The sequence below is a fragment of the Zeus faber genome, assembly GCF_960531495.2.
Source record: "Zeus faber genome assembly, chromosome: 18".
Taxonomy (NCBI): Eukaryota; Metazoa; Chordata; class Actinopteri; order Zeiformes; family Zeidae; genus Zeus; species Zeus faber.
The window spans coordinates 164413-178717 of NC_137210.1; the positions used below are offsets into that span (position 1 = coordinate 164413).

General features: G+C 41.6%; 2 protein-coding genes across 2 annotated transcripts in view; one reads left to right on the top strand and one right to left on the bottom strand.

Annotated features, from left to right (window-relative positions):
- The window catches only part of LOC307244341 (general transcription factor IIF subunit 2-like), a gene marked incomplete at both ends in the record, with an annotated part of 37316 nt that overhangs the window by 14043 nt on the left and 8968 nt on the right, over positions 1 to 14305 (top strand). The window lies entirely within an intron of this gene.
- Positions 7215 to 7991, bottom strand: kctd4 (potassium channel tetramerization domain containing 4; the record flags this gene model as incomplete). Its single annotated transcript, XM_080019734.1, has 1 exon — positions 7215 to 7991. One exon carries the CDS (start codon positions 7989 to 7991, stop codon positions 7215 to 7217), a length of 777 nt encoding a protein of 258 aa, XP_079875860.1.

The following is a 14305-nucleotide window of genomic DNA, read 5'->3' on the forward strand; positions in this document are numbered from 1 at the left end:
TTCACGTTTAAAAATTAAGTTAAGTCACACGGTGTGGGCATGACAAAGCGTTAAATTTCATGTTTGGAAAAAAGGCACTCTTTACATGACATCATGTTCATGCTCCATACTTTGGCAAACTCCTCTGCCAATTTTTCGAGTCCACTTCGAGAGACACTTGCAAGTCGAGGACAGGACGCAGCATTTTCAATCATAATATTGTTAATATTCTTATAAGGGATCCAGACCGCAGGGCTACTTCTTCGGCAGCCCTTTTTGTTACTGTAAGAGGAAAAAATCAACACACTGTGTGTGTGTGTGTGTGTGTGTGAACAGACCTGTCACAGACCTCATGGTTGAAGTTTTATCCAAATCGATCCACATATGGGGCAGATATCATTGAAAAACCGACCACATTTTGAGCGATTTTAAGACGGAGCCAGTAAATCTAAAGGTAAAATATGTCCAACCCGGCTAAAACTATCTGTAACACATACTTCTGTTATGACCTGGGCTAGGGGGACTCAACTGAATGACACAGATGCAGCTGGAAGCTCATCAATGGGGGTTTATTGGAAGTCACTGGGTTTAGGGAGTTGGGAGAGATCTGGACGGGTCCTGGAGAGCAGGATTACCGGACGGGATGAGGCAGGACTGTAATGTGTTGATGTGGAAGGAGGGTTCCACGTTCCGAACAAGTCGCCAGGCGGGATGGGAACGTCGTGGACTAGAAGGAAGGGGATAAAATTAGAACTGGCACTTGAATCAGTAAATACTCAAATATACGTAGGGGCCACGAACAATACTAACTGGGTTAGATAAACTGACGATCTGGTGATGAGTGGATGGAAAGCCGGGGAATAAGTACTGCGGGTTGACGACCGCACAGGAGGAAGGAGTGGCAGAGCGGTCTAGGAAGGAATTGGCACCTGATGACCTGTCCATGGCAAATGACAGACATGGACTGCTCCTAGTGGGGTTATGTGGGTGTGACAACTTTGGCATAAAGTAGAAACATGGTTGAGGAATCATTTTAACCGCTATGTAACTAGGATGTTGTGGTTTAAATTTTTTCCAAATCGATCCACATACAGAACAGATATTAATGAAAAACTGAACGACTTTGGCCCAAAATATTCAGTTGGTCTTGTTGGCCACGTCACACATATCGTTCTAAAATGAACAAGATGAGATTTACAGTAAGACGCTTTGACACCATCATATTGACTATAAAAGTACAGATTCCGATTGAGAAGGTCCAGTGGGCACCGCGGACTTGGACTACACTTTGTCATCTTTAGAAGTTAAACTATCGATTTACGTGTATATTTATATAGCTTCTTACTGTACTTGGTAGATGTCAGTAGATCTGTTAGATTGGTATTTTAAATCAGTTGTCCACATTACTGTGCCGGATGAATGAAAACAATTAATAATAACGAATCCTTTTAAATGTCATCGCGCGTCCCTCAAACACGGAAATGTTGGACTCAATGATGCGTAAAAATTCAAGGTTGCGTCAGTAAAATAGAAGTCATGCAATGGTAATTACCCACAGAAATATCACTACTTTTTATCGTACTTCATGGAAATGGAACTTACTGATAATGTAATCCCACTAAAATTGAACTCAACTTTAGAAAAGAAATACTTAAATAACACTGCTATCGTAAATTGACGTAAATATGTTATAATTGATGTATACGACAACATCTACAGTCACAGAAACTCTGGCTGTACTTCAATGCAGCAAGGTGAGTTACAACAATAACAGCATAGTTTCAAATAAAATGCTTTTCTTGGTAATAAACATCATGGAAAAACATTGTCCTATAACTGCACTTAAACTGGTAGAAATTGTTTGTTCTTGAAATACCTTCGGGAAGTGGCCACCCCATGACAGAAGTGAGCCATCGCAGATCTTTATCTACAATATAACATGTGCAATTAATAAATGGAAAACAACTTATATCAACCATGGTATTTATTTAAGCAATTTAAGTACGATATTCCAGAGAGAACGGCTTCTATGGGCTCCGTCATCTCCACCCATAATCTTTTGGGTGAAAAGGGAAATACACTATGTGAGCGACTGATTCCGAATCATGTTCGCTTGCAACTGACTGAGAGCTCAACTGAACTGGCTGAACGGATTGTTTAAGGAAGTTGTTCAATTCGTTCACCCAAAAGATTCTAAATGTTCACGAACGACACCACACTATCACAGAGCTGATAGAAGCCCTCTCTAATATCGCACTTAAATGGCTTAAAAACTGTAGATTGATATTAATCGTTGTCTTTTTCTATTTATTTATTTCATATACAAACCCCAATTCCAATGAAGTTGGGAGGTTGTGTAAAACGTAAATAAAAACAGAATACAATGATATACAAATCCTTTTCAACCTATATTCAGTTGAATACACTACAAAGACAACATATTAAATGTTCAAACTGAAACTTTGTTTTTTTGCAAATATTTACTCATTTTGAAATTGATGCCTGCAATACATTCCAAAGAAACTGGGACAGGGGCAACAAAAGACTGGGAAAGTTGAGGAATTCTCAAACACCTGTTTGGAACATTCCACAGGTGAACAGGTTAATTGGAAACAGGTGAGTGTCATGATTGGGTGTAAAAGGAGCATCCCTGGAAAAGCTCAGTCATTCACAAGCAAGAATGGGGGGGAGGTTCACCATTTTATGAACAACTATGTGACCAAATAGTCCAACAGTTTAAGAACAATGTTTCTCAATGCACAATTGCAAGGAATTTAAGGATTTCATCATCTACCGTCCATAATATCATCAAAAGATTCAGAATCTGGAGAAATCTCTGCACATAAGTGGCAAGGCCGAAAACCAACATTGAATGCCCGTGACCATCAATCCCTCAGGCCAGACTGCGTTAAAAACCAATATCATTCTGTAAATGATATTACCAAGTGGGCTCAGGAACACTTCGGAAAACCATTGTCAGTTAACACAGTTGGTTACTACAAGTGCAAGTTAAAACTCTACCATGCAAAGCGAAAGCCATATATCAACACCCAGAAACGCCACCAGCTTCTCTGGGCCTGAGCTCATCTGAGATGGACTGACACAAAGTGGAAAGTGTGCTGTGGTCTGAGTCCACATTTCAAATTGTTTTTGGAAATCATGGACGTCGTGTCCTCCAGGCCAAAGAGGAAAATGACCATACCAATTGTTATCCATGCAAAGTTCAAAAGCCAGCATCTGTGATGGTATGGGGGTCTGTTAGTGCCCATGGCATGGGTAACTTGCACATCTGTGAAGGCACCATTAATGCTAAAAGGTACATACAGGTTTTGGAGCAACATATGATCCAAGCAACCCCAGACTGAGCAACTGAAGTCGTACATCAAGCAAGAATGGGAAAGAAGTCTACCTACAAAGCTTCAACAATTAGTGTCCTTTTGGTATGCAGTTCGTTCGACACATCTGGATTTGCAGCGCTTTTTCTAAATGCTGCACATGTGTTGTCATAATGGTAAGGATGTTTTCTTTATTTGCTTGTGTTTTGTCTATTTGCATGTGATCAAAACATTTGTTTCCAAACATGCCTGTTCGGAACACAACTTCAAAACATGCCTGTTTGGAAAGCAGTGCCGGTTCAAAACATGTCTCTTTGTGAAAGTCATGGTGGGGGAAAATACAGGGAAATATAAAATACCTTCTCACACCCAAGTCGCGCTTTTGGATAAGCTCGCTGTTTGCTTGTTTATTCAAAGTTTATTAATATAAAATGTTGCCTGTCCGCACCAAACATGCCTGTTCAGAAGGGACTGATTGCTTTCACTGAAAGGCCCACCCCCAGCTCACTCCCTGTTTCTCACGGGAAGCCACACCTCCCGCTTGCTCGCTGTTAGCTGTTTATTGAAAGTTTATTAATGTTACATGTGTCGCTTGTCCAAATTGCACCAAATTCAGCACAGCATGTCCTTGGGTCGCCAGCAATACACCCACCAAGTGTGAAGTAGAATGGTTGGCAAGATAATCAAAGGACATACATACAGAGGTTCCTTCCTTTATTAGTAAAATTCTCATGCCAATCCCTTGTGTTGACTCCTAGTGATCAGAAAATAAGACTTAAGTTTAAAAAAAAAAATAATAATAATCAGATTTTTCCTTTAAACTGACATATCTCATCTACATAGAGTCCAACCAGGAAAAGTGTTTGGACAGCCTATGGGATAGCTGCTCTCTGTCCCTCTCCCCTATCTTTCTTAATGTGTGTTTGTGTGTGAATGGACAGACAGAAGTGCTTATTCTACTTTACCTTCCTCTTTTCTGCATCACCCTCTTTCCTCTTTTATTGGAGCAGGAATGCCAGAATGAGTCATCTGCCTGGCATTCAGCTGCAGATGACCATGGCAACTGTGTGTGTGTGTGTGTGTGTGTGTGTCCGTCAGTAGCTTGTAATCAAAGGATGTAGGAGTTTAATTGGCCTGGATACAGGTGAGCTGAGCCCAATCTGTAGATCTGCTTTGTGGAATAAATTGTTTACTTTTATTTGGAACTGAAAATAGTTGCGTAATGCAGTAGAACAGACTGATGTACTTTCAAGAAATATTTATTTGCACCAACTTGCCTGGATAGCTGCATTACGTTTTTGTTTATCTGAACTTGTGGAATGTATATGAGCATCAGTATTTTTGTAATTTTCACCTCACCAAGTGCTATGCTACAAGCAGACATTAGCCGAATGTGCCATCCTCTTGGGCCTATTTCTTTGTTCATGTTGTACATTCCTATATGATGTCAAAGTGAACATGTGCCTTGTGTTGCAAGCCGTTCACACTTTGTCTCTTTGTCATGGCCCCTCTATTGTTCCAGACGGTTTTAAGACACCAGATAGCAGAAATAAAGTCTGCCAGATGTAGAAAGGGGGCGGTCCAGACTATGAAGCATTGGTTGTGTTGGTTCTTGGATTGTAATAGAAGCACACCACTGTTTCCACAGCTGAAATACAGTTGGATGGATTGTTGTTGTTGCTACTTGATGCCCCCTGCATGAGGTAGCCTGCTGTTTTCATATTTACAGGTGTACTTAGAGTAGGCCACCAGTAAATGTATACATACATTTTCTCCAAATGGAAAATATGGGTGTTATTAATAATTTTAGGTTACACATTGACAATAACATGGCAACTCATGATAAACAAGCCCATCCTCATTGAAACATCAATTCCTGCCTAGGGCGCTGTTGGCACTACGCTTTGGTGGGTTATCTCCCGATTAGGCCGATTATTTCTGTGTGGAGCATGTTCTCTCCGTGTACACATGGGGTTTCCTCTATGTAGATCAATTAGAACCCCCACCAAAAATAGGCAGAACATTGTCTGACCAGTGATGGTCAAATGACGATGAAATTGGTCCTTGGGCGCATCAATGTCTGCTGTCTATGCTCCTGGCTGCCCCCTGGAGGAAGGACAAGCCAGGATGGTTTAAAAGCAAATAATAAGGTTCACCGGCCACCATTTCAAGCATGTGCTGTATGTGTGTTGGTCACTGTCGCCGCAAGTGTTGTGTGTGTGCGTGTGTGTGCCCGTGTGATGAATAAAATAATCTTCTAATTTGACGTCACTCTTTTTTTCCAACTACAAGACCTAAAAAATGTAAACTTTAGCTATGGAAAAATATTAACAGCTCAAGACTAGAAAAACATAAGTGTAGGCGACCTTTTAAATGTGACTTCTAATCCAGTTACCAGTTCTAACGCAGTTGATAAGAGAGAATTTGTACCACTTGAAATTATGAGAGCAGATCTTGTGTTTTAAAAAAAAAAAAAAAAAGAATAAATACAGAGCCTGATATGCTAGACATGCTATGCTAGGTGCGTCTTCAGGGGAGAACACCACCCCCCCCCCCCCCCCACGGCTGTTTGTTGGGGCCCAACCCACACCCTCCTAATCAACATCTTCACAACCCGCCACGCGGGTTTGTAAGAGGCCAAAATTTAATGATTGCCCAAAAATGGAACTGGTTTATTTAACTAACCTGCTGGCAAACCATTACACATTTTAGTTTGACTTGTAACCACGGGATGTGGGTGTCTTGTATCTGGGAGGAGAGGGAGAGTGATTGATTGGCCTCTTCCTCGAGGGCAGGATTTCTCTCACTGGTTGGCCCTGGTTTGAATGTCACTGTGCTGACATTGTGCCAGCAAAACCTTGGGTGGCGGGTATATGTTTCTCGCTACTTTGTGTTGGTCCTTATTAATGTAATTTAACATGAAAAATCCTGGAGCTTTCAAGCAGATAATTCAACCGATGGTCATCTCAGTTCATTGAGGACAGAAAAGACAGAAACAATGAAAGGATTCTCAAAAGTTGCCTTGACATTTTATTTGTACAGCCATTTGTTGCAGTGCTTACTGTACTTCAGATAAGCTCACGATAACGAACACATAGTGGTTGATTTGGTGCGCATGCATCACGCAAGATCCAAAAAGCCCTTTACAATAATTTTTACGCACACAAACCACACCTGACATAACAGGGCAAGCAGGCATGATCAAGACAATGGTGAATAAGCAGGTCACAATTCTCCAGTGTTTTAATTTTTTAGGCAGTGTGTTTGGCCAGTTTGCCCCCATACTAGTGTAATTTGTTGTATGGCACTTCCTAAAGGCTCTCCACAGGGAGAAAGCAAGGGAGACGGGCATGGGGGGGTGGGGGTGGGGGGGGGCAGGCATATTCCCAAGTAACTAATAAATCTACTTAAAACATGGCACACATACTGTACAATACAAAAAACATTTCTCATATTTTTGAAGGCCTTTACAACTTAAATTGACATGGCAATAGAAGCCTTTTGGTTCTGTTGCTGTGAGTTCTGGAGTGTGTGACAGAGTGTCTAGCTCATGATAAATCGTGCTGATTGTAGTTTGCATTGTTCATGCCAGTAGTGGTCTCAATTGTGCCAAGTATTGATGCCAAAATGTGGGTCTTTTTGTATTGCCTTTTTTTTTTTTTTTTATGTGTGGCAGCTAGAGGACCGGACTGTCTTTTTTTTTTTTTCGGCCCCACCAACCTTCTCTCTCCTCTTTCCCCACAACGGCACAGTAATGCAAATGACTAGGTCTGCAAAGTTAACATGTTAAGATCAGTTCTGTTTGAAATTTGGAATTCAGGTACTGCTCACTCTTCTTCTGACTCTAATCTCCAACTGCACTTCTCCCTCCCTCCCTTCTCACCCATCTTTCATACCGTCCTACTTGACGAAGTGCAGGGCCTCAGCTGCCACCATGGATCCCTTGCTGCTGTCTAGGCTGGTGATGAGCTTGAAGCCACCCTTGAAGGCAAGCATCACAGTCTCCAGCTTTAGGCAGTCCAGTGTACACAGGAATGTGCTGTCCTCCTTCAGGACCAGCCGTGAGCCTGGTTCTGACTTGATGAAGTGGCGGAACTGGATAATGTTGGATGAGACCTCAAACTCTTCAGGGAAGCCATCCAGGCGGCTCTTGGAGATCTGCACCAGCCTCGCTTTGACCTTGTCGATAAATGCTGGGTCGCTGCAGTACACCTTGAGGCCCTGCGAGCGCTCGTGGCTGTCTGTCACTTCCAGCAAGGCAGGTTCTCTCTGGGCTGCCCTCTGGCCTTCCCACTCCACCACCGCATCCACTAACTCCCTCAGCTGGTAGAACTCTGCTTCCCTCCGTAGGAGACCTGCCTCCCGAAAGTCATCAGGCAACTGCAGGTCGCTCGTGCGCAGGTAGTTAAGCACGTGGCGGAAAACAGGTCCATCCCTGTCAATAAAGGGATTGCCCATGGAATCGGTGTGCTGCACAGGCTTCTTCCCACTAGCCAGCTCCTCCAGCAAGGTGCCTTGGTACTTCACCAGGGTGGTACGGTGTGCCACATAAAGGAAGCCCCCCACGTTGAGGGTGATTGTGCCTGCTGAGGTCTTCTTGAAGCTCTTGCTGGGTTGCAGCAAGTCCGGGTTGATCTGCCTGAGTTCACTGTCCATCCTTCGTAGGTTCCATTCCATGCTCTGCTCAAGCTGATGCTCTTCCTCTTACCTCAGCCGCCCACCAAGTCAGAGTGTGCGCGGAAACGAAGCAGTACAAAAGAAAACGTTTTTCTTCCCTGCCGTGTGCCTGGTACTAAGTGTATGAGATGTCTGCCTGGTCCAGATTGAAGAAGTATTGTCGTTTGGACAGTAAAAACAAATGTGTGATAGTCGAGAGTGTAGAAAGCAGCAGGCAGATAGGTACAGCCTCGTAGCGCACTGGTTGGTAAAAAAAATAAAATAAAATGCATCTCAGTGCTTCTGTCCCTCCCCCCTCTGTCTCTCTCCTCGCTCATTTTCCCTTTTCTCCTCAGGAGGGGATGGGCATGCCGTCACGAGAGCGCGAGGGAGGGGGGGGTGAGAAATAGATTACCATGGATTTCAAACACATACACACCCAATTCTTAGCCCCTAATGTCCAGATGGTAAGGGAAAAGTGCTGTAAACTCAGTTGTGTTAAGTGAACCCCTTGCCAAACATGTACTGTACATAAATTCAAGCTTCCAGCTAAAACATAATGCTGTGAGCCTTCCATCTATTGCCCACAATTTAATACAAATCCAATTTTATTTTGAATTGCGCTGCAGCATACAATATTCAGCCTGCTCTGCATGATATGTTCTTTTCTACAGATGTAAAGTAGAGACAGGATCAGTGCTCAAACGCTGTACTTAGTATGTAAATGGCAGAAAGCGGAAATGCATTTATGGTAATTGATCTTTCCTCTTTACCAACATAACAAGTGGTTGGCAAACGTGTGTGTGTGTGTGTGTGTGTGTGTGTGTGTGTGTGTGTGTGTGTGTGTGTGTGTGTGTGTGTGTGTGTGTGTGTGTGTGTGTGTGTTCAGATTTTCTGGTTCCTGTAGAGAAAATGGCCCATTATTTGGCTGGCTGTCTACTAGCATTGCGTTTTAATCCTGTCTCCCATTGCAGGTGCATTTCTAGACGTTAATACTTATCACTACAGTAATGCATATTAATCACATTTTGATTCAAAAATTATTCAGACTAGCTTTTAGTCATATAAAACCAACGACAAAACATTGTTTTATTTTTTACCCTGTGCTGTCGACAGGCTCTGCATACTGTAGAACAATGGAAAATAAATGAAACCTACTATATTCTTAAAGTCTTCAAATATGTTAAGAATGGAGAAGATGTATAGTATGCTGTTGAGGGTTTTTCTTTTGTTTTAAGTTCTCAAAGTTTCCTGGAGAAACAAATTTCTAGACAATATTTATTTACACACAGATTTAATTGAATGGACAGAGAGGAAACTGAGGCAGTCTATTTTATTTAACTATTTTTACTTTTAATTCCTTGTTTAAGCTTGTGGTAATTCTTGGAAGTAATTATTTGAGACGATCAAGAGCAACCATGTACTATTCCAGATTGTATCTTTTCTTGAGCTTCCACACGATGAGAATTGTGTTAATTTACTAGCAGTCTTGTCGTTGTTATATCGTATTGTCACCAATTTTAAGTGTTTAGAAGTTATACTTATACTCAAAAAGGGAAAATCGTTAATTGAAATGGCTACTTAAGATTGTCATTCCACAATTTGTGCCTTATATTTTTGTGAATTACTCTTCTTATATTTTATTTTCAGGACTGATCAGAATGACTTGGTGCGTGTTCACAGACGATTACCATTGCAAAAAAGCTTAACAGTCTGAGATGAATAAAATAGGATGTAAAGTAAAACATTACATTTTCAAATATACACAAATAGCCATAAAAGGCAAAACAAGAATGGTCAAATATATAAAATATACTATGCACAGGATTTATGTGATTTCTAACAGCTAAATGCGTCAGATTTGAGGTGAGATTCAGCGGTGAAAATGTAAAGCCTCGATTCACATTTATTTCATGATGAAAAAAATCCAATAATGTAAACCAATTCAGTATCAACTTTAGTATCAAAGTTGATCCTACCCTTGCACGAGCTAACTTTGTAATCTCTTGAACTTGATATTAATTATTTCAGAGTTGGCTAATAATGATGTTTTGAAATGAATTACTGTGTAACATAGTAACAAGTTTCACAGGACAGTAGCTGTTGCCTGTGTCTGTCTGCCTGTGTGTAGTAGACCAATTTTGACGGACTTGCTGCGAGTAGATTTCCGCGCAAAAATAAATACTTTAAAAAAGCGTGTGTGTTACTCACCCAAAAGCCAAATATCCCTAACTTTTTGTGACATTTATGGAAAATGTTCACGCTACAGTGATATATCATGGAAGTAGGGCATTTAAGTAGAAGCATGCAATGGTGATTTCCTCATCTCAAACAATTGATTGAAACAAAAGCCAACAACCGTGGTGGGTTTACCACAACAAAAACTGTCAGTCTCAATAACTTGTCATGTGCCCTTGAGCATCAAGTACAGCTTGACAACCACGTCTCATGCTGTTCGCAAGTCGACTTATTGTCTGCTGAGGCCTGGCCCCCCACTCTTCTTGAAGGGCGGCCTTCAAGTCATTGAGGTTCTGGGGTACAGAGTGACGAGCCTCTACACGGCGCCTCAGCTGATCCCATTAGTTTTCTATGGGATTCAGATCTGGAGAAAGTGCAGGCCACTCCATTTGAGGTACCTCAGTCTCCAGCAGCCGTTCCCTAATGATGCGACCTCGATGAGCTGCAGCATTGTCGTCCATGAATACGATTGAATGATTAAATTTGGCCTGTGTCGTTCATGTAGGGCAGGGGTCTCAAACTCAACTTACCTGGGGGCCGCTGGAGGTAGAGCCTGGGTGAGGCTGGGCCGCATCAAGTATTCAAAAAAAAAAAAGTACAACTTCTTTTCCCTTTCCTATTGCAACACTATGCTGTCTTTATTAGTTCACTGATTACTCTTGAGTCCGCCCACTTCCTAAGTCCTCTGTACCTTGCACTGGGTGACAGGATATATTTTCCTTCCACTTAGTGTCACTCCGGAATTACGTTTCAACCAAGTGACTAACGCGTTGGCTAACTTGTCAACAAACACCACCAGAAGCTGTCACGAGCCTGAGCTACGGTAGCCCATAAGTGATAATAAAATAAAATGCCCAGGGCAACGACTCGGCAAAAAGGTGCGTGTGAGAAAACACTAAACTTTGATATCAAGTAGGGGGCCACAAAATATCGTCCCGCGGGCCGCGAGTTTGAGACCCCTGATGTAGGGGAACAATGACTGGATTAATGATGTTATTCAGGTAGTATGGGCTTGTCACTGTACCATTCACAAAGTGTAGGGCAGTTCTGTATTGACTAGACACACCTGCACACACTGTAACACCACCACCACCACCACCAAAGGCTCGTTTGGTGACAAATGTGGCTGATGCATAGCGCTCTCCTTGACGTCTTCAACATCGTTGGCGACCATAATTTCTGCTCAATGTGACTAGAGTTTCATCAGAGGACAGCACTGAGGCCCACTGGTCCCTCGTCCAGCGTAAATGCTCCTTGGCCAGTGCCAGACGAGGATGCTTGTGCCTGGTGGTGTGGTCAGGTACCCTTGCAGGTCGTCTAGCATGCAGACCATGCTGATGTAAACGGTTTCAAATGGTCTGACGTGACACTTGGGTGCCTCTCACTCTCTCTCGTGGTCAAATGCTGGGGGAAAGGGTCAAAATGGACTGCCTGAAGACCCCATGACCTTGAAAAACCCTTTACAAAACTCAATGCTGTGATACAGTATCAATAACTTTAGAAAATTGGAGTTTTGTGCGACAATTTTAACAATTGGTTTAGAAGATTTTCTGAAAATGGCTCAGAAAAACCCACTTATCTTCAATGTACCTGGACATCCCATACTTTTTCTAAATGGTCTTACTGTCTAGATAGTGGGTCTAGAGTTTCACAAGGCTGATTATCCTAGAGATCACAATAGGTCATTTTATACAGGAAGGTCAAGTTAAAAAAATAAATAAAAATTCTGTCACCATATTGAAATGGTTACTATGACGCCATATTTCGTCACACATTTATGCAATTGGGCTATTTGGATTCACAAGAGTCTCAGCTAGCCGTAGCCATTTCTAAAATTCCATGACTGTTTAGGTACCCCAGTGTGCAGAAATAGGGAAAAGGAAGAAAAGGCGAGAATAACATTGAATTGAACCCTAAATGCAGAACACAGCATGTTTAGGAACCTGAATCTAACATACCTTATGTATGCATGCATGGCTATAAAGGTGAGAGTCTTGCGGTTCTAATGAGCCCAATCGTATTCATTAATTTTGATGTGAGAGGTCAGAGTAGATGCACTCCATGAGACAGTCAACACTTTCCAGGGGCGCCTAACCAGAGTCAGAGGCGCGGCGGGCGAAAACTTTGAAAATCTTGCTGAGGCAGTTATTCATAAACTGGAAACAGACAATACCAACCTCCTGGTCCAAGTTGACGACATAGAAAACCGGTCAAGATGAACCAACATACGGATAAAAAATGTGCCCAAAGACGGAGAGACCGGACAAGACCTGACTCAATTAGTCTCAAATACTGATGGAAACCATGGGCCCAGAAGTATTTGGCAAGCCCCCGGAAGAGATAAGGAACAAGCACTGCACAGGGCTAGCACAAGCTCAGCTACCAGAACAACAACTTGAGATTTTACCCTGACTTCAGTGCAGACTTGTCTAAATGTGCCACGTTTAATGAGGTTAAAGCTGTTCTGTACCGCAAACATGTACACTTCAGACTCCTACATCCTGTCTGCCTGCGAGTCACACTCGAAGATGGAGAAAATCAAACTTTCAACACATCTGAAGAAGCTAAGCCATTCTACAATTAATGGTTCAAATAGATTGTTGGTGCTATTTTACACATAGCCTGTTCTCCATTAAGACACCTTGCTACACTGGCAATTTCTAGCAGATGATTTTTACTTTTTCCTTCCGGTCCTGGGATCAGCTGATATGGACACTATCACCTACACCTTGGTGCTTCCATTCCAGCTGCATACTATTATTTCAAGGTATTTGTGTTTTAATTTGGGGTTTGCAATATTCCTGACTCTATGTTGCAGCTTAGTCTGAGCCAATGAAGCCCTTGTGTGATTGTTTATTTTACTTTAACGGCTACATATGCACAGTCAATGTTTTTTGACACCCCACCACATTGTTCAGGATCTTTTCTCTTTAAACTTTAAATTTTTTATGTAATTTTGGTCATACAAATGGTGGTGCTGCTATCAGCCAAGTTATTTTATTGTACATGGGTTTCTTTTTGTTCCTAGTATTTGTTTTTTCAAAGATCTACTCCCATAGGATATTAGAGTTTAGTGTAGGCCACTCATGTGACTACCTCTGAGTTGCGCGCTCTCCTCTGTTACAGTTTCTGTTAAAGCACTGATAAGATGTGCACTGTAATGAGAAACAGAACCTCTGTAAGTAGGGTAATGATGAGGTTGCATAATCGCAAGACATTCTCACAACATGGAATCTTACGGCTTGATTCAGTTGGGGAGACAAGCTTTGGGATAATTGTCTATGTATTTTATCTGTACTTTGGATCGTACTATAATTTGTGTAATTTTTCATTTTGAGAAGTCATTGCAAGGTATTTGGCGTTTATGTTAATCATAGATTTGTGGTGGGATAGAGATGATTATACCATGACTGTGCAAAAATCCAATGATGACTCTGATTACATTCATAACATTCAACACCAAGGGCACCAAGTCTATTCATACCTGAAGAAACTCAGTGCAGATATAGTGTACTTACAAGAAACCAACTTCAATGACCCTGCCTTTATTCAAAATATTTTCCTCCATATGGCACAAGTGTCTGGTGTGGTTCTGGAGATTAAATTTTTTGCCTAGACGCCTAGTTCTTGATACATAGTCTGATAAGCTACTTTCTCTTAGCAAGGAATCTTAATAAGCAATGTATTTTATGAGGGACTTCAATTCAACCGATGTTTGGAGGTCGTAAGACCCAGGAAACAGGCATTAAATGTTGTCCTAAACTTGACTTAATTGAGTTTGAAATCAAGGGCTTGAAAAAAATGATCAGAACACCAATTAAGGACCGACAGAACTTCGGTAAACAAACTAAAAGAAAATTGAATATACTAACTTGAATACATACCAAACAGAGAAATCCATCGTCAGGTCTCAACAACGATACTATGAGCAAGGAGGAAAAGCTAGTAAAGTGCTGGCATGGCAGTTAAAAACATAAGTTAAAAAGCAGTCAATGGAATCGAAGTAACCACTGGCAGAATCGCTAATAACCCTACTGGAATGAATGATGTTTTGAAAAGATATAATATTAATAAAAATAACTTTAACTTATATAGCG